Source organism: Phascolarctos cinereus, unplaced genomic scaffold (genome assembly GCF_003287225.1).
Source record: "Phascolarctos cinereus isolate Bilbo 61053 unplaced genomic scaffold, phaCin_HiC Scaffold_9;HRSCAF=440, whole genome shotgun sequence".
Taxonomy (NCBI): domain Eukaryota; kingdom Metazoa; phylum Chordata; class Mammalia; order Diprotodontia; family Phascolarctidae; genus Phascolarctos; species Phascolarctos cinereus.
Genome location: NW_027556402.1, coordinates 253,088,401 through 253,114,375, shown reverse-complemented (window position 1 = coordinate 253,114,375; position 25,975 = coordinate 253,088,401). Strand labels below are relative to the sequence as shown.

General features: G+C 57.4%; 1 protein-coding gene across 5 annotated transcripts in view; it reads right to left on the bottom strand.

Annotated features, from left to right (window-relative positions):
* MYRF (myelin regulatory factor) overlaps window positions 1-19,563 on the bottom strand; it is a 53,673-nt gene extending 34,110 nt beyond the window's left edge. For all 5 annotated transcript variants that reach the window (XM_020968253.2, XM_020968255.2, XM_078148123.1 and 2 more), the window contains exon 1: window positions 19,404-19,563. In XM_020968253.2, coding sequence (XP_020823912.1) covers window positions 19,404-19,449 — 46 coding nt within the window. In that variant the 5' untranslated portion in view covers window positions 19,450-19,563. The remainder of the gene's footprint in view (window positions 1-19,403) is intronic.
* Between the last annotated feature and the right edge of the window lie 6,412 nt (window positions 19,564-25,975).

The following is a 25,975-nucleotide window of genomic DNA, read 5'->3' as shown; positions in this document are numbered from 1 at the left end:
TAGTGAGTGTTATGTGTCTGAGGCCGGATTTGAACTCAGGTCCTCCTGACTCCAGAGCTGGTGCTCTATCCACTGCGCCACCTAGCTGCCCCCACCTCTGATATTTCTACTGCTGTCTTTTGATTTTTACATCACCTTCCTTTCCCACCACCTTTCCCCGCCCCGGTCCATATAAGCAGCCCCTGTTTCTGTGCTGAACCCCAGCCCTCCATCCCCCACGGCCCACTGGGTGTTTCCATCAGGACATCCTGCCAGCATCTCCAGCTCAACATTCCCTTTCTCTCTCTTCATCCCAGGCGCCGCCATGATTCCCATGACCCGGGTCACAGTCTCGGGGTCATTCTCTCCTCTTCATTCTCACTTGACCCACAATCTGACCAGATGCCAAATACCGTCAAGCCGAGTCAACGAGCACTTATTAGACGCCTACTGTGTGCCGTGCTGAATCTCGGCTACACCTCTCCCCTAGCCCCCTCCTCTTCGCTCACACAGCCGTCATGAGCTGCGCTGCTCTAAGACGTTTTCCAACTGGCCTCCCCACTTCAATCCCTCTTCCTCTCAGCTGCCAAAGTGGTTTCCATGTACAGCCCTGACTGTGTCACTCCTCTGCTAAATAAACTCCAGAGGCTCCCTAATACCTCCAAGATCCAGGGGGCCCTGAGAGCCCTCCTCCTCTCCCTCCCCTCCCTCCCATCTCCCAACACATTGCCTCCTTTCACACGCTCTCCGGCCCAGCCAACATGGCGCTCCCATCTCCCCCCCTCCATGTTGGCCCTGGCGAATCCCCTACCGCTAGGCTTCCTCCCCAGATTACTGTGTATTTACTTCGTCTACATATTTGTATCCATTCCCGAGGGTAGCTGTTGTCCCACTTCCAACAGAGTGTTAGCTCCTTGGGAGAAGGGCCTGATTTTGTTTTGGTAGGTTCCAGGTCTCACACACAGTAGGTGCTTAATAAATGCTCAATGACTGATCACTTTCCTCACGACCAGGCTGTACAATTCTCATTTTACAGAAAAGGAAACTGAGGTTCAGACAGAGATGACAACTTGCTTAAGGCCACTCAGCTCAAAAGTGGAACGGTTTGAACCGGAACCCGGAGGCTCTGTGGACTCCAGGTCCATGGCTTCCTCTTCCAGATTTGGAGAATCTCAGAGATGGACGGACCAATAAGCCCAAGAAACCCCTTTCACAGAGGCTCAAAGAATGCTCGTATAACCTCTGCTTACAACCCCTGGGGAGGAGACGCCCTCCTGACATTTGCAGCGCCATTTAAAGTTTGCTCGACACAACTGTCTCATATTGAACCTCACAGCAACTCTGTAGACTGTTGTTATACCCATTTTACAGATGGGAAAACTGAGGGACTTAAAAGCTTCCTCCCCACCATCCTGGATTCCTGTCTCTTGATCACCTCACACACCTGATCAATTGCCAGAGTTTGTCATTCCTTTTTCTAGAACATCTCAGACATCTGCACGTGTATGTATCTCCCCTTGTCTCTTCTGACATGGACCCCCTGCCCTGGTGCAGGCCTTCATCACCTCCTGCCTGTACTACTGCAGCAGCTGCTTTGGGGCCTGCCTCTAGTTTCTCCCCCTCCAATCCAATGTCCATTCAGCCACTAAAAAGGGATCTCCCTAAAATGCTGGTCTGATCATGTCTCCCCCCACCTCCCAGTAAACTTCAGTGGCCCCCTATTACCCCCAGGATGAACCATAAAGTTCTTTGCTTGACATTCAACGCCCTGCAGGACCTAGCCCATTCTTCTCACACAATACTCTCCCACCTTGGTGTCTTTGCACTGGCTGTGCCCCCTGCCTGGAATGCTCTCCCTCCCCACCTCCTCCTCTCAGAATCAATCCCTGGCCAAGCACCATCTCCTTCAGGAAATATTTCCTACTCCCCTCTCCTCAGCTGCTGGTACCGTCCCCCTGAAGGGGCTCTTCCATCTACTCTGTATTTCCCTTGTATGTTCTGCCTTACGAATGTCATTCCCCATTAGACCGAGAGCTCCCTGAGGGCAGGAACTGTCCTTGCTTTTCTTTTTATCCCTGGCCCTTCCACGGTGCCTGGCACATAGTAGACACTTAATAAATACCGAAGGACTGACCTTCCCACAGATGATAAGCGTTGGAGGTGACAGTCAAACCCAGATTTTCCAGATCCCAAGTTCATCCCTGTCTCCCACATCACCACTGTCTGCAGACAAACCATTCCATCCATCCATCCATCCATCCATCTGTCCATCCACTGGGTGAGCAAGCATTTGACCTTAGCTTGGAGCCTCACTACTTGTGTGATGTTACCCAGATCCTTCCTTTTTGGGGGCTCTAGTTTCCTCATCTGTGAAATGGGGGTGGGTAGCAGAGGACTTCGGAGCTCCCTTGTTCCAGACCCTCTCTGGGGCCTGGGCCCCATCAGATCCTGCCAAAAGCTCTCCCTGCCCCTGCCCACTGAGGGGGAGACTCATCAGGCCCTACCCAGAGGAAATATCTGCCCAACCCAGGGCCCTCCCAGCCCTGTGCTGAGATGCCAGGCAGGGGAGGGAAGGAAGGAGGGGCCAGCCCCTCTCCCTCCCTGAGGTCACCTTCCCAGGAGAGAGGCTGAAGCGATAACAGTTCTGACGCCAATGGTGCGTCAGGCAGGCTGGGCAGTCGAGGGAGAGGCCGGCGGGCAGGGTCCCAGCCACCCACCCCCACATGCACAGCCTACAGACTCACCCCGGCCCTCCACCCCCAGCCTCAGCTCTCATGGCCACTCCTGGAGCCCAATCTTTCTGCCTCCCTTCAGAGAGGCAGAGTGCTGTGTGTGACCCTGCAGAGAGCTGGGATGAAAGTCGGGGGTTCAAGCCCCGCCTCTGACCCTCCCTGGCTGGGTGACCTGGGTGTTCTAGCTGGGAAGGTGCTGATCAGCACTGGTGAGGGGTGTTTCCTGATGTGGGAGATCCCAGGCCCAGTTCTTCACTCTGTTATTTCAGGATGGCACTGGGTACTCTTCTTAACTCTGGGCATCGACACCTGCCTCTCTGTCCCTCCTTGCCCCTCACTCTCACGCCGGCTCCCATCTCTCCTCTCTCTCCCCCAATCTTGTCTTCTCCTCCTCCTTAGCCAACCCTCCCTCGCTCATCGTGACCTGTCTCCAAAAGGACGCACTTAGTCAGCAGGGAACAAGTCAGGAGAATGGGAAGGCCATTTGAGACCTCAGTTTCCCCATCTGTAACACGAGGGCCCTTGCAGCTCTGGTCTAGGATTCCGGGATCTCTATCACCTGAAATGTCCCAAGCTATGGGAGTGCTCTGTGCCTCAGTTTCCTCATCCTTAACCCACACTTGCAGTACTGCCCTCAGAGAGATGACCGGGAGGGGAGGCCCAACCAAGGAGGTGCGTGAAGTAGTCAGTAATCTAAAAACACTATAGAAATGTCGGCAGGTCTTTCCGAGCCTGTCCACCCTCCAGGGCCCTGATCCTGCCGCCCCAGCCTGAATCCAAACCCCCACCTCCAGAGCTGCCCAAAGGTAAGGCATGTATGGAATGCCAGTGGCCCCAGCTGAGCCCTCCGAGGCTCCGGGGCCACCTCCAGGCCAGCTTAGCTGATTAAGGAGTCACGAGCTGCCGGCTACAGTCCTGAGACCCTCTGCCTCTGCCTTCTTCCCTAGTTCTTTCCTAGCCAGGGATTAGGAGGGGAGCAGGCCTAGGGGCCAGGACACCCACTGAGGTTCTAGGATAGCCAGATGGGGCCTCCAGCCAGAGCAAGGAAGGGCCTTCCCCCCTGGACACCTGCCCATGGAGTCCTGGTGTGTGAAGGGCTGCCCCCTGCCTCCATCAGCCGACCTGAAGAGCCACTCCGGACGCTGCCCTGAGCAGAACGGCCTGCCATATTCCTCAGGCTCCCACCTGGTCCCACCATAGCAGCTTCAGAGAGATTTCAGGCATCCTTTATACCAACCTGCCCATTCTGCAGATGGGGAGTGGTGGATACCCCCGGAAATGGAAATGACTTCCTCTAATTAACTAAGCTAATTAGTAACAGGGTTAGGATAAGGAAGGGAGGCCTCACGGGAGTGGGAAGATGGTGGAGCTGGAAGACAAGCCCTCGGCTTTGCACCCTCCTGGCTGCGTGACCTTTCTCTCTGGGCCTCAGTTTCCTCACCTGTAATACTGAGGTCTATGTGGCTCTGAGGCCTCCCTCTCAATCTGCTTCAAGGGACCTAACCATGGGACCACGGGGCCTTTCCTGCTCTGTCCCTGGGCCCCCGGGGTGTGGCAAGAAGATCTGGGCACCTGGATGGCTCTCTGGGCTGCTAAGACCCCTGTGTCTACGCTAGGGAAACTCTGGGCCCGAAAAGGTTAATGCCGCCAGCCCTCCCCACCCTGCTTATTTGCAGGTTTTTGAGATTAACCAGCAGCATTTACCTTGTGCGATAGGCTGATATGTTTCTGGAATTTCTATTTATAACTAGCCTTCTCCCTGTTCCCTCCTAATCACCCCTAATCCTCCCTGCCTCCCTCCTGGGGGATGGGGTGGGAGGGTGGCCGCAGCCAGAGGCATCCTGGGAAACCCAAACTAATGAGAAGCAGATGTGGCCACGGGGGCTGGGCAGGACGGATGGGGAGGGGCGGGCTGGGGCACAGGCCCAGGCTGGGAGGAGGAATCCCCACGCCTAAGGGCTGGTGAGGGGCATGGGGGCCGGACACGGCCAGGCCCTGCTCCCCACTGACCTGACGGGGCACTGTACCGGGGAGGGCGGTGTGGGACAGTGGGCAGAGCCCACCTTACTGACTTAATCCAAAGTCTTCCCATCCATTCAACGGAGGGATCACAGGAACTCGGAATGAGAGCTCATCTTCGGAGGGGGAAACTGAGGCAGCCGGGGCTAGGGACTCACCACGGTCGGAGGGGCGGTCAGATAGCAGGCAGCAGGGATGAACCTGGTGAGCTTGGACCTCCCGGCCCCTCCCCCACCGCCTGAACGCCGGGTCCCGGGCTCCTTGACCCTGAGAATCCACACTTGAGATTTCTAAGCAAACACTCAGGTGGCTGACTGCTGGAGGGGGGGGGCCGGCCCTTCTCCCTGGCACACCTTCCCCCACCCCCCCTGGGTGGGGTCAGAGAGCCCCAGGCTGGGGAGGGAAGGGGGTCCACACTAGACAAGCCCTTCAAAGGCCCCTGGCCCCATGCCTCCTCACAAACCCTGAAGAAGCAGTGCGGAGGGGAGGCCAAGGGAAACGTCTGTCTGTCTGTCTGCCTGCCTCTGTCTGTGCGCAGACAGTCGGTGCCCTCACCCCATCCTCACCCCCACCGTCGTCCATCCCTTTCCTTCGTGGGTTAACCCCATCCCCCTCTAAGACATGGGCCACACTCTCCCTGCTAAGCTATGCTGTAAGCATTCCTCATTAATTATTCGAATTATTACCTGACTCTAACGATAACCAGTCGGCCCTTCCGCCCTTCCCCCAGCTTCCCTGTTGGAGAGGGAAGATCTGACCACCCTCCCCTCCCCCCTTTCCCTCCAGACCACCCAGGGCTCCCTCCCCCTCCACAGACCCCAAAGCCTCCTGGCAGAGGCCAATGAGGAGCTCAGTTACCCAGGAGGCCATGGGGCAGCCTGGAGAGGATGAAGCTGGGTCTGAACCCCTCAATCTGCAGGCACTTTCTGGGTGACCTCAGGCAAGTCTGAGGCTCACTGCCTCATCCCGAAGACCAGAGGGGTGGCCTAGAAGAGGGATTCTGAACCGTGTGTGAGTGTGTATATGTGCAAGTGCGTGTGTGTATCTATGAGCACACTGCACATGTTTGCATGTATATGCACATGTGCACGAGCGCATGTATGCATACGTGCGTATATATGAGTATAGTGAGTATACTGTGTGTGTGCATATGTATATGTGCACGAATGTGTTCACGTATATGTGTGAGTGTGTGTGCATACGTGCACGTATGTGTATATGTCTATGTGGGTGGGTATGTGTGTACACGTGTGAGCGTGAGTGAACGTGTGCATGCACGCCAAGCGCCCCAGACCCGGCCGGCCCTCCGGGGAAGCCTGTGGCCGAGGTCTTGAACCCTTTTCGGTGACTGATGGGAAGGCTCCGTTTCAGTGACAGGCCAATGGAAGTCAAGATGTCACTTCTTCCTGATCCCCGTTCACAGACCCCCCACCCCCACCCCGATCTAGGCCTGGCCTCCAAGGGCTCACTCCCAACATCCCATGGTCTTGGAAGGTCCTTGGGTTGGGGGCGGGTCACCGAGGGTCACTGGGATAAGTGCATCATTGAATGGGGGATGAGCTTGACTGGGCTGGGGTGGGGGAGGGGAAGGGGTGGACGGGCCACAGGTGGTACCCCGTCCCTCGGCCCCCGAGGGGGACATCATCAGGCCCCTCCTTGTCCCGCCCCCTTCCGGCCCCCCCAGCCCCGCTCCCCGCCAGCTGTGGCTGTTGGCTCAGACCAGCCCATTGTCCGTAGGGCAGGGGGAGGGAAGGTGGGAGCCTGGGCACAGTGGGAGGTTTGTGCCCTGCCTGGGTCCCCCCCTCCGGGTCCCCGTCAATGGGTCACTTGTCAATTCATGCACCAAAGATGGCGGAAGTCACCCGCAACACCACAGCGGGGGCAGGGGCCGGGGACACATTGCCCTGTTTGTTTGACACCCGGGGAGCCGGGGGTGGACACACGACCGGCCTCAGGCCCCAGGCCCCAAGGTGGCCTCTTCCACACCTGGGCCAGCAGCCACGGGCCACGGCCACACAGCTAAGACGATGGGGCTGGTGGAAAGAGCACAGAACTTCCAGGTGGAGGCCTGGGTTCGAATCTCAACTTCGCTCCTCACCACTCCTGTGACTCTGGTCAATCTCTCAGCCTCTGGAGGCCTCAGCTTCCTCCTCCGTACAATGAACAGGGTTGGCCTCGCTCTCTAGAGACCCTTCCTTTATCTAAATCACAGCACCCCCTTGGTTCTGGGACCACCACCTCCGCACTCCCCGGGGCTTCCACCTAGCGCCTCCTGTCCACACCCCAGGTCCTTATGCGTCCACCCAAGCCCCTACGCCAACCCAGAGGGGCAGTGCCAACCTCACTAAGCTTAGGGCCCAATGGGAAGATCACCCCTGTTCTCAGACCCAAGCATCCCCCTGGGAGCCAGGGTATTCTGGGAGCATGGACAAGCCTGGGTGAGTTACGATTCCCACAAAGGCAGGGTCCTACTTCCTCCCAGGGGGCCGGGAGAGGCTTAGGATGGCCGCTCGTGCCACCATCCTTTGGCCCTGGACGGTGGGAAGGGGTCTCCCTTCCCTACCGGAATCCCTCCTCTCCGAGCCCAGTGCAATGGGCCCCGTCTGCCCGAAGCTTAAACCTCTACTCCTCATCCTTCTCTTGGCTTCTATCCTCTCCTTCCCTTCTGATATCCCTGAGCCCTCGGCTGGGGCTATTCCAGGAGCATGGCACTCATAAGACCACCAGACCGGGAGTCAGGAGAGCCGGGTTCAAATCCTACCTCCGACACTCTGACTTGGATGAGTCATTTGATTTCTTTAGATGTCCATTTCTTCGTCTATAAAATGAGAGGTGTGGGTCAGATTACCTCTCAGGTCCCTTCCAGCTCTAAATCTGAGCCTATGACCTTGGACAAGTCACTTCTCTTCAGGCCTCAGTTTTCACTTCTGTAAAATGGAGCTCTGTGTGTATATGTCGAGAAGGTGGAGGGCAGGACTAATCTCAGAGTTGACAGCCACGAGCACCACCTATCCTCCCCACGACAGGCTCTGGGAATGGGTGCCGACAAGATTAAAAGCTGACACTGCTCACTGGCAAACCTATGAACCTCTCTGAACCTCAGTCTCTTCTTCTTGTAAAGTGAAGAAAAGAATCCCCATTCTCGCCCTGAGATCTAGAACCCGGGCAAGGGACAGGGAAGGGGACAGCGTGGACCCTCCCCTCCCCACACAACTCTGACACTGACTCTCAGGGCACACTTGTGTTGTTCTCTCAGAAAATCCTCCCGTATCGGGTGACTTGTCCAGGGTCAGCCGGGGCTCTAGCCACCGTTCCGCACTGCCCCAGGGGACGGAGGTGCCTGCATACTCTGCCAGGGAAACCCGAGCTCTGGCAGGCCCCATGTGAAGGCAGAACAGCTGCCCACGTGGGCCCGAGAACCAGCCTCACTGAGTGCACGGCCAGGAGTCCCTCTCTGCAGCGTCCCCCACGATCATCCAGCCTTGCTTGAAGGGGAGCCCGGCGCCTCCCTGCTCGTCGCCAGAAAGCCCTGCCTCCCTCGAGCTCTGCTCCCCCGGCGGCCCCGGGGGGCCAAGCGGAGGATGTGCCGACCTCTGCTGTGCAGCCGCCCTTCAAACACTGTCCCGCTCTCTCCTCCGTCCCCAGGCTCAACCTTCCACTGGTCCCCCAAAGCCCCGATCTCTGGGGCCTTCATCATCCCGCCACCCTCCTCGAACACTCCCTAGCTCATCGACGTCCTTCCCTAAAAGGCGGCACCCAGAAGTGAATGCAGGACTCCAGACGGTCAGAGCAGAGCAGCGTGCGTGAAAAGTATGGCCTCTTCTTCCTTAGCCCAGAATCCCACTGGTGACACCCTACCGAGCTGGCAGGGTCCACCCCATGCCTGAAAGGAGCTCCCGTGACTGCACACCTACAGCGCCTCCCAGAGAGGGTGAGCCCAAAGGCAGCCTATTCCACCGTGATACACTTCTCTTCCTTAGGAGAGTCTCCCCCAAGTCAGGCCTCAGTGACCCCCGTGCAGCTCCTCCCCTTCCTGGTTCTGTCTCCGGAGACCAAACAGAAAACAGTCCCTGAACTACCGTGGAGCCAGCACCTCCATCTTGGTGTGTCTGTGAAGCTGACTTTTTGGACCCAAGTGCAAGACTTTTGCATTTATGCCCATTAAATTCATCCCCATGTTTTTACCTGTCCTGACCTCTTTTGGACCCCGATGTTACCAATCAATAGGTTATCACTCAACCCCTCCCAGCCTCGGCACACCCACAACGCTGACTGGCATCCCATCTGTGCCTTTATCCAAGTCGTGGCTAAAAATGTGGAAGAGCCCAGGACCAAACCCAGAGCCCCTAGAGACCACCTCCCCAGAAGACCCTGCATCGTCGTGTTTGGAACCGGCCACTGGACCCCCATCTGCTCATCTTCTCCACAAGAGGCTCTGCCACCAGAAGGTGCGCCACTAAGCACCTCAGACTTCCCCAGAGTGGGCACTCCCTCCACTTGTGAGGATGGCACGGCGTCCTCCCTTTCAAAGTCTCCACAAGTTACCGTGGCCACCACTTCCGTGGCCTCACGGCCAACTTGGAGACGAGCCACCGGCGCTTGACCAGCTGGTCCTCAAACAGTGCAGGTGTGTCCCATCACCAGGTCTATCCTCAAAGCTTCTGCACCCGTCCCCTGGGGCAGTGTGGAACGGTGGCTAGAGCCCCGGCTGACCCTGGACAAGTCACCCGATACGGGATGAGGAAGGGGAGGAGGATTTTATGAGAGAACAACACAAGTGTGCCCTGAGAGTCAGTGTCAGAGTTGTGTGGGGAGGGGAGGGTCCATGCTGTCCCCTTCCCTGTCCCTTGCCCGGGTTCTAGATCTCAGGGGGAGAATGGGGATTCTTTTCTTCACTTTACAGAAGAAGAGACTGAGGTTCAGAGAGGTTCATAGTCTTGCCAGTGAGCGATGTCAGCTTTGAGAGCCTGGGGTCAGGGCCACACTGGGATGAGCCAGAGCTGGGAGGGACATTGGAGACCGTCGAGTCTGACCTCTTCATTTTACGCATGAGGAAACTGAGGCCCTGAGAACTGACAGCTCATAGGTTCCTTCTGGGGGGCCACAGAACACACCCCTCAGACAGGAGCTGGAAGAGACCCAAGAGGCCGACCCCTCATTTTACAGACGAGGAAAGCGAGGCAAGGGGCAGTTAGGTCACACGCTCAAGGCGGTAGGGTGTCACGGGGGATCCGAACCCAGGCACTCTCACGCCATGGCAGGGACCCTTTCTCCTGCGCCATGATCATCACCGTTCTCGACTTTCCTATGTGAGAGGCTTGACTTCCACTCATCAATGGCTGCTTTCTTCACTCCCTCGTCAGGGCTTGGGGTCCCCTCCTCCACGACGGGGTCACCCACGAGCCCCCCTTCCTCCCCGCACACTACTGGCCTTACCCAGAGCGGCCTCCCCTCGCTCCGTCTGGACCAATGCCCTCTCCTCCTGGTGAAGCCTTCCTGGGCCGAGGGTGCATGGCCGTGCCCACACAACTGACCATCTCATCATCTGCCTGGGGAGGAGCAAGATGGGAAGACGACACGGGTCTCTGAGGGTCTGCTTCTTTGGTCTCCTGTGGCCAAGCATCCCAGGACTGACTAGTGGGTGCGAGGCTCCGCCCACGCCTGACACCCCCAACCCTGGCTGAGCAATGAGTGAGAGACCGTGGTGTAGAGGAGAGAGGCCTGGCTCTCCTTCCTCATCCTTCCTGATGTCAGACTCAAGATACTGGGTTCAAATCCCATCTCAGATACTTATAAGCTGTGTGTCCTTGGCCAAGTCACTCAACAGTTCTGGGCCTCAGTTTTCTCATCTGCAAAATGAGAAGATTAAACCCAGTGAGGTCTGTCCTACTCTAAGTCTGTGATCCTTTGATCCAGAGCTGGAAAGGACCTTAGAGGTCATCTGGTCCAAGCCTTGGGGAAAGGGCAGACATGGCCTCCTGTCTCCCGCCTGCCTCTGGCCCCTCCACGTGCCTTGAGAGGAGATGAGATGGGCCCTGCCCCCTTCACCTTCTGTTTGAGGGTAGAGGGTAGGCCCTGGAGAGCCTAGCTGGCAACTGCCCTGCCCTAATGCGAGGCAGGTGGAGGCCCGGGGACCCGGAGCCAGAGAACATCAGCTGAGCCTTCGGGAGAGGAGGCCGCACTCGGCCCCCGAGACAGTTCAGACACTCGCTAACTGAGCCCCCCTCCCACGGGGGTAACGGGCGCAAAGCGCTTTTCAAACCTTCAAGTGCCACAGAAATGTCAGGGGTGACTCCCACCATCACCAAGCAGCTTTGGCCTTCCCTGCCTTCCAATCTGGCCAAACCCGCCGGCTCCTCACACACATACCACACTGCATCTCCTCCCTCTCTACCTTTACCCAGGCTATGCCCCATGCGTGGAACGCGCTCTTTTCCCTGCCAGTTCTCAGAACCACTTCAGAGCTTAACACAAGTGCTGCCTCCTACAGGAAGCCCTCCCCACCAGCTACAAGGGCATCCACACTCTCCAGTTACACACACGCACACACACAACCCTATATAATACAGGTACGTACACATAAATACAAACATACACACAGTCTGCCTCCACAGAACGTAAGCTCCATGAAGGCAGGCAGGGATGGTTTTATTTCTCTTTGTATCTGTGCTGCCTGGCACACTGCCTGGCTTAGAGCAGGAGCTTGGGAAGTGCTCGCTGACTGCCTGACTAATCTGTGACCCTAGAATAAAGAACAGAAGGTAGCCTCCTACAGTGAGTCCCCCCTTGGAGTGGGGGGAGCTCATACTTTGTTGCATCAGCTCTCACTGTGTCTGGGGCAAGAGACCAAAAGAAGTTAAAGAAAGCATCTTGAATGCTGGAAGGAAGGAAGGAAGGGAGGGAGGAAAAGAGGAAGGAAAGAAACACTTACTAAGTTACTACTACGTCCCAAGCACTTTCCAAATATTACCTCATTTGATCCTCACAACCACCTCGGGAGGACGGTGCTATCATAACCCCCATTTTACACGTGAGGAAACTGAAGCAGGTAGAGGTTAAGTGACTTGCCTAGGGTCACCAAGAATCTGAGGAAGGACTTGAACTCAGGTCTTCCAGACTCCAGATGCAACCTTCATCCACCAAGCTCCACAGCTGCCTGACCCCAGAACAAGGAGACACAGAGATCTTTGTAGGATATTCTGACCGCCCTGAAAAATGCCCCCAGATGTGCTCACAGAATCAATCACAGGACAGGAGCTGGCAAGGGCCTCAGAAGTCAGCACGTCCAAGTCCCAATCCATCATTTTACTGATGACACGACTGAGGCCCGGGGAAGGGGAGTGACGTCCTGGGCCACAAGGAGAGTGTCAGACTTGGGTCATCTGACTCCAAAGCCCGTGCTTTCCACACCAAGTCAGCCCAGCCTCAGAGGGGTGGTGAGGCAGCCAGACCCCACATACGCGACCAGCTATGTGAGTGTGCACACACACACGCAAACAGACCTCAGTGACAACCCAGTGCACAGACACAATCATTCCCTCTCACATGTCCACATGCCCTAGTAGGACAGAAGGTGAAGGCTCTCTCCTGATCCTTATCTTTTGTTTTCCTCCTCTTCCTTCTCCTCCTGTCCTCCTCTCCCACTTCCTCCTCCCTCCTCCTCCCTCCAAGTCCCAGCCTGAATCCAGGGAGGCTCCTCTGCTGGTGGGGGAGGGGAGGCATGGCCTCCCACCCCAGCTGGCCAGGTGTGGGGGCTAAGCCTGGATCCTCAGCCAGTCCACACCCTGTCTCCCACAGAAGATAGGGGGGACGCAGGAGAAGCCAGCTTCCTCCAGATGCTGGAGTCTCCCTAACCTTTTCTTCACCTTAGCAGAGTCTGGAGAACCCAGGGATCCCGAGCTCTGCCCCAGCACCAAGAACCTTCTCTGCTACAGACGGCGGAGCTGGTGGGAGCTCTGAGGACAGACAGAGAGAGGAACTGGGCCTCCTAAGCCCAGGAAGGGAGGCTGAGTGGGACTCCCCAGCAGCCTCTGGCTGTACAAAGGGTCAAGGAGCAGATATGGAGATCAGCTGATCCCCAGCCCCCCTCCTGAGGCTGGGAACAATGGATACCAGAAGCCCTAAGAACTGGGGTCAGACAGAAGGAAAAACTTCATTTACCACAAGGAGGAAGATGGGATAATGGAACCAGGGGAGAAGGACCCACAGGTGGCTAGGAAGCCTCTTGCCCTGGAAGGTGAGCTCTCAAAGCTCTTCTGGGCTTGCTCCAAGAATCCAGGGCGGATCCACCTCTGCTGTCCATGGTCCTACTGTCACTGATCTTGGCAGTGAACAGAGCCAGGGGTGACCATCCAAGGGCCTTCTCTTTCCTAGAACTGCAGACTTGGGAGAGACCTCAGAGGCCAGCTAATACCTGCAGGCAGCTACACGGCCTAATGGATAGAGTATCTTGACTTGGAGTCACAAGATCTCGGTTCAAATCCTCCCTCAGACACTAGCTGTGCCCTCATCTTCTCAGCCTCAGCTTCCTCATCTGTAAACCAGGGTTATATTAGCACCTGCCTCCTAAGCAGGGGCTCCCTAGTGTGAGGATGAAGTGAGACAGCACATGCAAAGCACTCTGCACACTCCAAAGCCCCGTATGAAAGCTACGGATGCTACGAATGCTAGCTACGTGACTGTCAAGAATATGGAGATAAAGGGAAGGGGGAGGGGGAGAAGGAGGAGGGAGGAGGAGGAGAGAAAAAGAAGGAAGAGGAGGAGGCGGAAAGAGGAGGAAGGAGGAGGAAGGAGAGGAGAAGGAAGAGGAAGAGGAGAAGGAGGAAAGGAAAGGAAGAAGAGGAAGGAGGAGGAGGAGAAAAGAGGAGGAGGAGGAAAGATTAGGAAGGAGGAGGAGGGAGAAGAGAAGGAAAGAGGAGGAAGGAGGAGGAAGAGGAGGAGGAGGAAGAGGAGGAGGAGGAGAAGGAGGCAGAGGCGGTGGCCCTCTGCAACATTCCCATTCAACAACCTTCCCAGGACCTTTTTTCCCCATGAGCATTTCCCCCTCATCCCTGTCCCTTCTAACCCTCGCTCCCAGACTCCCCTCTGGGGGCTGGACTGATCCTCTGGTGTCTCTCCAGGTTAGCCCTCCGAGGCCTGCTGACAGCCGTGTCCCCCCCCACCGCGTTTCTTCTTCAGGCTAAACATCCCCAGATCTCTCCACCACCTTCACCCGGTCAGGCCTTCAGGCCTCTTCCCACCTTGGCCAGCTCCCTTCCTCAACTCCTCACCCTCGCCTATCCAAGCTAGCAACTTCCTAACCTCCCAGGTTAAGGAGGCCATTCACCGAGAAGAGAAGCAGGAACACCCCACACAGCATGGACTCAAATACCGTCCTCCCTGCTCTTACAATTAACACAATTAATGTTCATAACTCACCTTTTAATGGTGAACTACATTTGACACAGCGCTTTACTTAACACTGCCCTGTGAGGGAGTGCTATGGACCCATTTCAGAGACAAGTAAACTGAGGAGTGCAACATAGATTTTGAGCTGGCAGAGACTTCTGGGGTCACCGCATCAACCCAATTTTTTTTTCAGATGAAGAAACTGAGGCTTGCCCAGGGTCATGCTGGTATTAAGCGGCACAGTTAGAGATTTGAGCCCCCCACTGCCCACCACGTCACGATGCCTGGGGTTCACAGAGCTAAATGTCAGAGGTGGGATATGAAGCCCATGAGCTCCTCACAGCTCCCACTGCATCCTGCGGGGAGAGGAAGCCAAACCTTGCCAAGGGTCTCCACTTGCTGCACCCCTACCCTAAAGAAAGCCAATGGGAATGGGCCTTGGGGACACAGCCAGCAGGGAAATGATGGGATGCCAGGGGCCAGGCCCCTGGTCCTGATGCTGAATGTACCCAGTCGCCCCAAGGACGGTGGTGGGGTGGAAATGGGGAGCCCTGAACAGCGCAGCACCTCTCCATGAGGCCAGGCCACAGAGGACAGGGCGGATGCGATGCCCCCACTGCCCCTCATACCGAGACGGGCACTTGGCCAGCTAGGCCAAAGGTCTGCCCCTCCCCCTGCTCCAATTATGCCCTTTATGAGCTCAGAGGGAGGAAAATCAGGTGCCAGCTCTACTAGCTGTGAGACCCTAGACAAGTCACCTAACCTCGATCTACCTCAGTTTCCTCATCTGAGAAATGGGGATGGTAACCTTGGTCTCCCAGCCTCACAAGGCTGTTGTGAGCAAAGTTCTGGGCTTCTCACTAAGGCTCAGAGTGAACTGTCCACAGTTATCTCACTGAGCTCCCAATACCTCTGTCTGTGAGGGAAGTGCTCCGGAGGCCTGCCCAAGGTCACAGAGTAAATACCCGGGGCGGCTCCGGATTCCAAATTCACTGCATCATCTTCAAGGCTGTGGAGATGTGAATTATCCCAGTTGGCTCAGGGCATGGGGTTGAAGGGTCTCTGGGAGGAAACTGAGGCACAGGCTAGGTGAGGAGCCCCAGAGGGCTGGGCTTAGTCTAGAGGACCTGAGTAGAATCCTACACTGTGTATAGATGTGCCCGGGGAAATCACTTTCACCACCTTGGGCTGGGTTGGTTTCCTTATCCATAGGACAAGGGGGTTGGACCAGTGGCCTCCCCTCCTAGCTGCAACTCCAGGACCCCAGATCCTGAGCTTACCCTACCCCCCCACCCCACCTGGGCCCTCCCACCACTGCTGCCTGCAGGAGGGAGAGGCCCAGGCCAGGGCTAGGCAGACTGTGGGCAGCCCCAGGTTAATAATTCCAGTTAATGATTTCTGCTTCAGGTTTCTTATCAGCCGGCACAAAGTCCAAGGCAAAGCCAATCAGCGGTCAGTGCTAGACAGTTACCCAGCATGCTATGCTCCCACTGTCCCCCCCCAACACACATCCACACCCACCAGTGAAGCGGGGTCAGGGAGGCGGCCCCCACAGCAACCATCTTGGGCTTGTCTTCATGAGGACAAACAATATCCAGTCATTCAGAGCTGAAGGGGGCTGGAGGGACCAGCCACTCTAACCCTTCATTTTACACGTGGGGAAACTGAGGCCCAGGGAGGGGAAATGACTCGCCCAGGCTAATTACCACGAGATCTGGATGTAAACCCAGGCCTCTTGACTCCCAATCCATCCATTACCTACCACATGACCTCCCCAGACGAGGGAGAATCCCCCTCAGATCCATACTCCCTAAGGTTATCTCCAGGCCGTCTGCCCGTCTGTGCTTCCGTCCCTCCCTCTCCTGCCCTCAGAGACATACCTCTCTTCATCCCCCACCTTTCCTCCAAGCCAGCCTCCATTTGGACCTCTGCGGCTGGACTGCCAAATCGCTCCTACACCCTTCTGCCCCTCCATCAGGCAAAGGTTCCCCAACACCCTCCCCGCCTTCTCCTGATCACCGCCCACTCCTCCCCAAGCCCTCTGCCTTCATCTTCCCCTTCAAAGGGGGACAAGGACCTTCTCTTCTCGAGCCTTTGCTCACCACCTCCTTCCCTGACTCTTGCAGGGGCCCCCTCCTCCCACTCCAGACCATCTGCGCTTTATCACAGGACAGAACATTCACTGAAAAGGCCGAGGCCGTCCGAGGACCAGTCCCTGCATTTTATAGCTTCACACTAGTCTGGTCCTCACAGTCAGGGGAAGAGCTTCAGGGGCACCCAGGTGTCCCGAGGGCTCCTCCCAGTACCCCAGGGGGCCACCCCCTCTCATTCTTCCCCTTTTTCTTTCTGCATTTCCTGCTTCCTCTCAGGTTCTGCCCCCCTCCCCTTGGGCCTTGGGCCCCAGGCTCTGATGCTCAGCCCTGGCCAGTGAGAGATCCCTCGTCTCTTCCCCACCCCTCCAATCTCCCTCCTACCATGCCACACCCAAGGGCCCCGATATCACTCTCCCCCCTGACCCCGATCTAGGCTTCTCCCACTCTGAAGTCCCCCTCGCAGGGGTTCCCTGGTCCTGCCAGGACATGGAGGTGTGTCTCAGGTGCCCGATGCCACCTGCTCAAGAGAGGGATTAAGCAGATGCAAGCCATCCCTCCAGGATCTGGGTTACCTGCATGGAACCAATGCATTCTGCCCCTTCCTGGGGATGTCTGCCTTCCGCCAGTCCCACGGCCCAGCTCCTCTACAGCCACTGCCTCGGGCCGGTCCTCCAGGCTGAGGGGGCTGGGGATTACCTGGGGCTGATCCTGGGGGGCTGGGCGGTACCAGGCTCCCCGAGGCGGCCACAAAGCTCCTTAGCTTCCCCCTCCCCAAGCCCCTGCCAGGTGGGGAGGCTGGAAGGAACACTCACTATGGAGACGAGGGACCTTGGTTTGAATCCTGACTGCCACCCACTACCTAAGTGACCTTAGGCGAATCATTTAACCATCCTGGGCCTCAGTTTTCTCATCTGTAAAAGGAGAGAGTTGGACCAGATCTCTGGGGTCCCCAGGAACGGAACAAGAGGGGCCAAAGGTTCCCTCTCTTCCCCTTGACCATAAGTGGAATGTGTATGCCTCGCACTGGCCCAAACCGGCCAGGAGACTCAGACCGAAGCCGTAAAACCAGAGTCTTGTCTCAGGCCGCCAAATCTAGAGAGGGCTAAAAACAGGTAGGTGCTGCAGCGGCCCTGGACTCAGGAGGACCTGAGTTCAAATGGGACCGCGGACACTTCCTAGCTGTGTGACCCTGGGCAAATCACTCCCCCCTGTCTGCCTCGGTTTCCTCATCTGTCAAATGAGCAGGAGGAGGACATGGCAAACCACCACCTCAATATCTGTGCCAAGAAAACCCCAGATGCGGTCAGAAGAGTCAGACACCACCCCCACACCGGCTTTGGGGCACATCCTGGGCTAGGTACGGCTCTGCCCTTCCCCCCATTGTCCCTCCTACCCTCCCTCCAGGAGGAAGAGGAGGATCCCAGAACGCAACAGCAGTCTGAAGCCTGGCTTTGCTTGTGTGACCTTGGACAAGTCCCTTTCCTTCTCTGGGCCTCAGTTTCCTCATCTGTAAAACAAGGGGGCTGGACCAGGTGGCCTCCCAGGCCCCCTGCGGTTCTAGGTCTAAGATCCCATGATCTTTTCGGCTTGAAAATTCTAAGCGGCTTTATTCCCCTCCCCCAACCCATCCACATCTCTGCCACCCTTGGTGATAAGGATGACTTATGTTTCTAGAGCAGGATCCCCACCCCAGCCTGGATGGGATCCACTGTACAGATGAGGAGCCCGAGGCTGGGAAAGAGGGCGCCTCCGCTCGTGCACACGCATGCACACGCATGCACACGCATGCACACGCACACGACTCTGCACCAGCAGGCCCCGCTCAGGCTCACCTCCCGCCCGGCGCCCCCTGCACGTTCACCCCAAAGCCTCGGCCCCACACAAAGGGAGGAGCAGACCCGCCCCTCCCCCAGTCTCTGGCCCCCGGAGCCGGTGGGCAGGGCCCCCTCTCCCCCCAAGCATTCTTGAGCGCCTCTTATCTCCCGGGATGAGGGCCGCATGGCTGAGACATGGCGTCAGCACGGGCCGCCCCCCACCCCCACCCCCGGGGCTGCCAAGGCGGAAGGTTTGGGTTCCTGGAGGAGAGGGAGTCAGGCGGGGCCCTCCTCCACAAAAGACAGACCTTGGGGAGACCCCCGGACCAAGAGCCCCCCAAATGAGAAGCCCACAGGGGCCCCACAAGGCGCTCATCTACCCTCCCTGGTCACCTCGAGAACAAGGGGGGGATGGCTGGCTTTGCCTTCCCAAACAAGGGGGGCCGTGACCCCACTGGACCCCCAGATGAGGGGGCCCGCGGGACACAACCTCGGCTGGGAGGCTGGCACGGCTCTCCCTCCCTCTGGCCCAGATGTCCTGCGTGAGGGGACATCCTGTCCCCAGCCTCTGGACGGGCCGGGAATGAAGGGGGCAGCACCCCTCTGCCCGCTGCCTGAGGTCCGGCTCCTCCTTTGGGACATGCCCCCTATGACTCCCGGCGTGATGCCCTGGCCACAGCGGACCCCCTAGAATGAGGGGGAGCCCCCGGAATCCCCAACGCCACAGTGCAGAGGGTGCGCTGGGGACTGCCCACCCCGCTCTCCCAAAGCCCCCCCGGGAGCAGGGGGGCAGGAGCTTCTGGCCCACACTCCGGGCTCCGGATGCGGCCTTGATGGGGGGGGTCCCCCGCATCAGCTTGTTCTCCCTCCCCACACTGGGGGGCAAGCGGCGGGCCCTCTCCTTGGACAGACCCGAGGGCGCAGTGGGCTACACTGAGCTGGGAAGATTGGGGGTGGGGGCTGCAGGGGAGAGGAGCCCCCTGCCCCATTTCACTGCGAGATGAGAAGGAACCCCCGCGTCTCGCCTGGGAGGGGACAGGGACGTCCTGACTCGCAGTGCCAGGCTCTCAGCAGGTGGGGTGGGGGGCTCCCCGGGGCAGAGCACCCCGGGGATGCGTGCCTGGGGCCACGGGCTGGGGAGACGCAGCGAGGGCAGCCAGCGGCCTGAAGCCTGGGGTACAGCACCCCGTCGGGGGCAGGGCTGATGGGGGGACCCCGACACGGGGGTGAGGACCAGGGAGACCAGGGAGGCTCAGCTCCCCGGGGCTGCGTGCCGGGGGGCCGGGGAACCAGCAGGGGGCTTCCGAGGATATGGACACGGCGCGGAAGGGGAGAGGCAGCGTGGAAGGGGGTCGGGGGGAGGTCACGGCCGCTCTCACCTTCGAAGAACCGCTGCAGCGCCTCCGTCTCGTCCACCACCTCCATGTCCGCCCGGGCCCGGCTCCGGCCGCTACAGTCCGGCCCGGCGGGGCCGCATCCCCGGCGCCGTGCGGCCGGGCAGCAGCGGCAGCCGCAGGTCCAGGTCCAGGCCCCGGCCCCCCGCCGCGCCGCGCCGCGCTGCGTCCCGTGCGCTCCCCGCGCCCCCTGCTGCGCCGCGCCGTGCTGCGCTCTCCGCGCTCCCTGCGCCCCGCGCCCCCCGCTGCGCCCTGCGCTCTCCGCGCTCCCCGGCGCTCCGCTCGCTCCTCCGTGCGCCCGTCCCCGCCCCGTGGGCCCGCCCCCTGGCGGCCACGCCCCGCGCTGCGGCCCAGGGGGCAGCCCCCAGAGCGCCGGCCTCCCGGACCCGCGGGGCGAGTCACGAAGCGGACCCTTCCGCACCCCGCTTGTTCGGACTGGACCCACTCTAAGGACCTTTCCAGCGCCTTTATAGAGTTTTAAGGGATTTGCCCCTCCCCATTTTACAGACGAGGAAACTGAGGCCCAGTGCCGAAGGCATGATTGGAACCCAGGTCCAGCACTTTAGGGGGAGGCGGCTTAGCTAGGCAAACGCAGAACTGGGTGCTGAGTTCAAATAGTGCCTGGGACACTCACTCCGCGACCCTTTTCTCATCCCTGCATTGTTAGTGGGGTCAGATGAGATTCTATGTCAAGGGCCCCCTTCAGAGCACCCCATCCACCGAGGCCAGCCGCGGTCAGCCCCCTCCCTCCCCTGTCCTCAGTTTACTCTTCTGTAAAATGGGGGTGGGGGGAGGCTGGACCAGATGTCTTGCGTTGTCCTCTCTGCTTCTTTGGGAGCAGGCCGGGGACGCTGGAAAAGAGAGTGGGGCTGGCCCTCTGGACAGAGCCCAGGAGCCTCTGGCTCGGAGAAGGGGCTTAACACGTGGTCCATGACTCAGTGGAGGTGGAGAACCTGCCTCTGGACGCTGGACAAGTCTCTGGCTCTGTCCCTCAACAAAGACCCTTGGCTGGAAGACCAGAGGTCCCTGCCAGTGTTACAGATGGGGAAACTGAGGCTCTCTTGAGCTGCAGTGACTTGTCCAAGATCACAGAGTCAGCGAAGGTCAGAGCTGAGGGAGGATGGTGTCCCTGGGAGCCCGGGGCCCGATCTCACCCACTCCCACCCCTGAACCTGGGGTGGGTTTGTGGGGACCAGGCCGTCCAGATGTGGGCAGGGGAGGGTCAATGCCGAGCCCGGCCCGGGCTGGGGTGGGGGAGGGGGTGCCGCACTGGGCCTCATTCTCCCCGATGCAGGGCCGGCTCACAATGAGGTTTTGTCTGCCCCAGGCCTGCCCAGCGGCCCTCTTCTCTTACATATAGAATCGGATCTTGCTGGAAGCCCCAGCTGTGCGCTGACCAATTCTTCTCCCGGGGAGGGAGCAGGGGATAGGGTGGAGGGAGGAGGAGGGCGCACTAAGAGGCCTATTATTTGTGGGCTGAAAAGCCCAGGAGGTCTGTCTCTTCCTCTGCTGCGACCCTGAGAAACACAATTGTTATCTCTGACGCTGCCCCCCCCCCGCACCCCTTCCCCCAGGATAGCCCCACAGCCAGACCAGGCAGCCACCCCTTGGGGCCAGGAAGGGTCCTCTGCCCCCAAACATCTCCCCTGCCAAGCCCAAGATCGAACCTTCAGGGATCTGTTTCTCTGGGGAAAGCACTGCCTCTCAGAAGAGGCAGGTTCATGTAATTGAAAGAGACCCAAGCCGGAGAGCTGGATTCGAATCCAGCATCTCAGCCTACTGGCTGCGTGTGACCACAGACCAATGGTCCGCTGAAGCCCAGGGACCCCTTCCCAGAGCCCGTTCTTCAAGGCATTAAAACAAAAGCACAGGAAGCTAATAACAGAGAGACAGACCCTTCCAAGTCCCCAGCCCAGGTTAAATAGCCCCTGGAGGGTGAGTCATTATGAAAATGCAAAGCATCCTGGGACAGGAGCACAAGGAATGGCTGATGGGATCCTGGAAATCCAGGTTATCTGGTGCTTCCCAGAATGAAAAGGATGGGCAGGGGGTGGGGAAGGAGGGAAGGGCCCTGCCAGGGGGAGGGAAATTCAATTACAGAATTTGGAGCCAGAAGGGATGTTTTTGTGCTGATGAGGAAACTGAGGCCCAGAGGGGGGAGGGGTGTGCCCGTCAGGCCAATGGGGTGATCGGTCCAGCCCTGAGAGAGGGTCCCAGACGGTGCCCCCCTGCCCAGGCTCTTGCTGGCAGACAGCTAACACTTCCTCCTGGGACTGGGCTGGGCTCTCTGCAGGGGGCTCTCACCTCTCTTGGCCATTGACCCCAGCTCTGATGCTTTCTCAGGCAGGGAGAAGCCAGAGCTCAGGACGGAGCAGGAGATCAAGTGTCTCACCTCAAGACAGAGGCAGCAGCAAAAACCAGAGGCATGGATCCCCTGCTCTCCCCCTCTGACTGCCTGTCTCTTCATGGTCACCTCCCCAGAGCAGCACAGAGACAAAGGCCAAAGCCTGGGCTTGGGGCCCTGCGGCACTTCATGGGCTGTGCTTCCTCCAGCTGAAAGAGCCCCGGAGCAGGAGCAGAAGACCTGGACTCCAGGCCCTGCTGTTAACTTGACGTCGGACTCATGACTGCGCCTTAGTTTCTCTTTTGTTTAAAAGAAGAAAAAATCGAAAGCATCAAACTAGCCGGTATCTGAGGTCCTTTCCAATTCCACATCCTATCTTTTATAAATTCTGAGAAGTCAGCTCTTAACCCCAACCCTGCCCTGGTCGTGGGCTATGTACCCGTTTTGGGGGGGAAGGCGGGAGGAAGGGAAGGAGGGAAAGAAGGAAGAAGGAAGGAAGGAAGGAAGGAAGGAAGGAAGGAAGGAAGGAAGGAAGGAAGGAAGGAGGAAGGAAGGGAGGAAGGAAGAAGGAAGGAGGGAGGGAGGGAGGGAAGGAGGGGAGGAAGGAAGGAAATGCTTACTAAGGACCTGCTATGTGCCAAGCACTTTATAAGTATTCTCTCATTGAATCCTCACAAACCCGGCAAGGCAGAGTACTATGATGATCTCTATTTCACACAGGAGAAAAGGAAGGCAGAGGTTTGCAAGCAGAGGGCCAGCCCAAGGTGATACAGCTAGTAAGTATCTGAGGCTGGATTTGAACTCAGGGCTTTATCTGTCTACTGCACCATCTAGCTGCCTTTGGCTGGGATGGGTTCTAGATCTGGGGATCAGAAGGTGATTCTCTTTCATTGGTTTTGAGTGAGAGTTGATGCAAAAGGCCCATGGCTTGGGGGTGGAGATTCTGGGTAGAAGCAAGCAAGCAAGTGTATCTGCATACAAGTAGGAGTTTATGTTGGAGTTGGGGTGGGGGGGGGACACGCAGTCTGCCTCGGTGGGGAGGGATCTGACCCTCCCTCTCACTGTCAGGGCTCAGCTAGCGAGATGCGCTCAGTCCCCGTTGTACTCCCGGAACACACTGAGAAGTAAGACCCACATACTAGACCAGCGCCATCTTGGGCTCCACCCAAAAGCCCTTCCTATCCCCTTTCTTCATTGGGCAGCGGCCGGAGGGACAGTGGCACACAGTCCAAAGCTGCCCGGCTCGGTGTCAGACCCAGCCCTTGAGGCTTAAGACCTCTCGGATCTGGGGCCGATACCCCGCGCACCTCCCATTTAGGGTGTCTCACATCACGATTCACACATTGGTTCTCCCCTGAGGGCAGGGACCGTTCAGTCTCCCCAGCCCTTAGCCCAGGGCCCGGCACACAGCAAGCGCTTAATAAATGCTTTTTGACTGAATGACTGGCTAAACCACTTCTTTCTGATGTGGAGATGGGACTAACGCGGGGCGCGGCCCCCCGTGGGATCTGAATCAGACAGGAGCTTGAAGGGGGCGGGGTGGGGAAGCGGCTTGATTTTGGGGACCATCTCTAATTCTCTGATCTAGATGTCCGTTGCACAGCCTCCTTCAATGGAGGCATCACCCCTTCTGACTAATTTGCTGTGACTTTGGGAAAGTTGCCTGCTTTCTGGGCCTCAGTTTCTTCATGTGTAAAATGGGGGGGGGGGCCTCCAGGGTCTCTTCCAGCTCTGGCAGTCTGTGGTTCTCACTGGATGTGTCAGTTCTTGGAAGAAGGGGCCCTGCGTGGAGACCCCATCCTATGGTTTGGTCAATGCCGCTCTCTGCAGCCATGACCCCTCCCTGAAGGGCCTAGCAGCGCCACCTGCTGTCGGAAAGGAGAACATCTTCTTCCTTTGGATTCCCAGATTCCTTGCCCCATGGATTTAGAACAGCGAGGGACGTGAAAACCCAACCCCCTCATTTTACAGGAGGAAACTGAGGCTGGAAGCTTGAGTGATTCCTGTAAGCCAGGATTTGGATCCTAATCTTAGAGCGACGAAGGGACCACAAGGGACATCTATCCCAACCCTCTCATTTTACAGAGAAGGAAACTGAGGCCCAGAAGTTAAGCGATTTGTCCAAGGCCATGTAGAAGTTACCCAGTTGGGCACTCCCCCGCCACCCTCCCCTACTTTGTGGATGTGGGAATTGAAGCCAATGGAAGGGGAGCGGCTCGCCTAGGCACCTAGATTCATAAACGTGGCGGCCTGACTGGGACTGGCACTTTCAGCAGCTTTGTTTTGGTTATGGTGGGGGCTGAAAAGCTAGTTGTTAGGAGGGATTGGGGAATGTTAAAACTGAAAGGGGCCTTAGAGATCACCTAATTCACCCTACCCACCATTACAGAAAAGGAAACTGAGGCCCAGGCCAAGGGCTTCTTCTCCCTGGGTTTTCATGATAGCCCCATCACAGTCCTCTGATCTGTCCAGCTGATCCTCTGGTCTCCCTTGTGAGATCATCATCCCAGCGACGTCCCACCTTCTATTTCAGGTGTATCCACCCCAGGGCTCTGTCCTGGGCCTGTCTCTCTTCCTCCTCCTTCTCTCTCTCTGTCTCTGTCTGTCTCTCTTCTCTGTGTGTCTTTCTATTTCTCCCTCTTTTCTCTCATTTCCATGGGTTCAACTATCATTTCTACACTGGTAACCCCCCAATTTTATCCCTCTCTCCTGAGCTCCAGTCCCACATCTCCAACTGCCTGCTTGACACCTGCATCTCGTGGTCCCGTGGGCATCTTCAACTCAACATGTCCGAACAGAACTCTTTTGCCCAGAGTTCCTTCCCTCCCTGATTCCCTGATTCTGACCAGGAGGCTGCCATTTTGTGCGCAGCCAGGTTTACACCCAGGAAGTCTCATCATCTCTTCACTCTCCATCATCACCCAATCAGTCGCCAAGCCTTGCTGGCCCTCCTCCTCACAGTGTCTCAAACTTGGCCCTTCTTTCCACTCACACCACACCCGCCCCAGTCCAGGCCGCTGACCCCCTCTTCCCCAGGTTACTCCCCAGTTACATCCTAACTGGTCTCCTGGCCTCTAGAATCTCACTTGCTGCCAAACTGATATTCGGGGAGCACAAGCACAACCGTGTCATTTCCTTGCTCAGAAAAGCTTCGGTAGTTTTCCTTAAGCTTTATGACTTCTCTGGAATGTAAAGCCCTTGAGATCTGGCTCAAGCTTATCTTTCCAGCCTGACTATCCAGCCCTCCCCTCATACACATTACGGTTGAACCAAATTTGCCTAATTGATACCCCCCCACACAAAATTCATCTCCCAACTCTGTACCTTTGCAATGGGCTATACTTCATGCCTGCAGTGCTATCCTATCTCACCTTCACCTCTTGGAATCCCTCGTTCCCTTCAAAGCTCAGTCCAAAGGCCACCTCCTTCAAGATGCCTTTCTCACTGTCCCTTTTTCCTTTGCCCTGTCATTACACACACACACACACACACACCCCATTTTCAACATTAGCTGTGAATTTGGATCCCCAACTCCTAGTACAGAGGAAGGGAGGGGGAATAAGCATTTAAGTAGCACCTACTATGAGCCAGGCATTGTGTTAAGCACTTTTATAAATATCTCATTTGACCCTCACAACCCTGGGAGGCAGGTGATATTATAATCCCCATTTACAGTTGAAGAAACTGAGGCAAACAGAAGTTATGTGACTTGCCCAGGGTCACACAGCTAGCAAGTGTCTCAGGCTGGATTTGAGCTCAGGTCTTCCTGACTCCAGGTCCAACATTCTATCCATCACGCCTGGCACATGGAAGACACTTTAATAAATGGTTCTAGCATCAGATCTAGAGCTGGTCTAATAAGCAGTTCAGCCTCCTCATCTTACGTTGAAGCAAACTAAGGCCCAGGGAAGTTACATGACTTGTCTAAGGTCACACAGGTAGTAAACATCAGACAGAATCTGACCCCAGATCCTCTGCTGCTTTAGAGTTAGAACGCTTTCCATTGTACTATACTATTTCACTGGAATATGTAGCCAAACTAGTACTTCCACCCACATCTTCTTGACTCCAAATCCCTACCAAGGTAGGCTATCTGCCTGGAAGGGTATGTCAGATGCTCCCGGTGAGGGCACCACCCTGGTCCGGAGCCCTGACCTCTTCCCACCCTCGGACTGGGGGAAGTGGGAAAGGAAACTCCCTTCTTGCTTGCCTC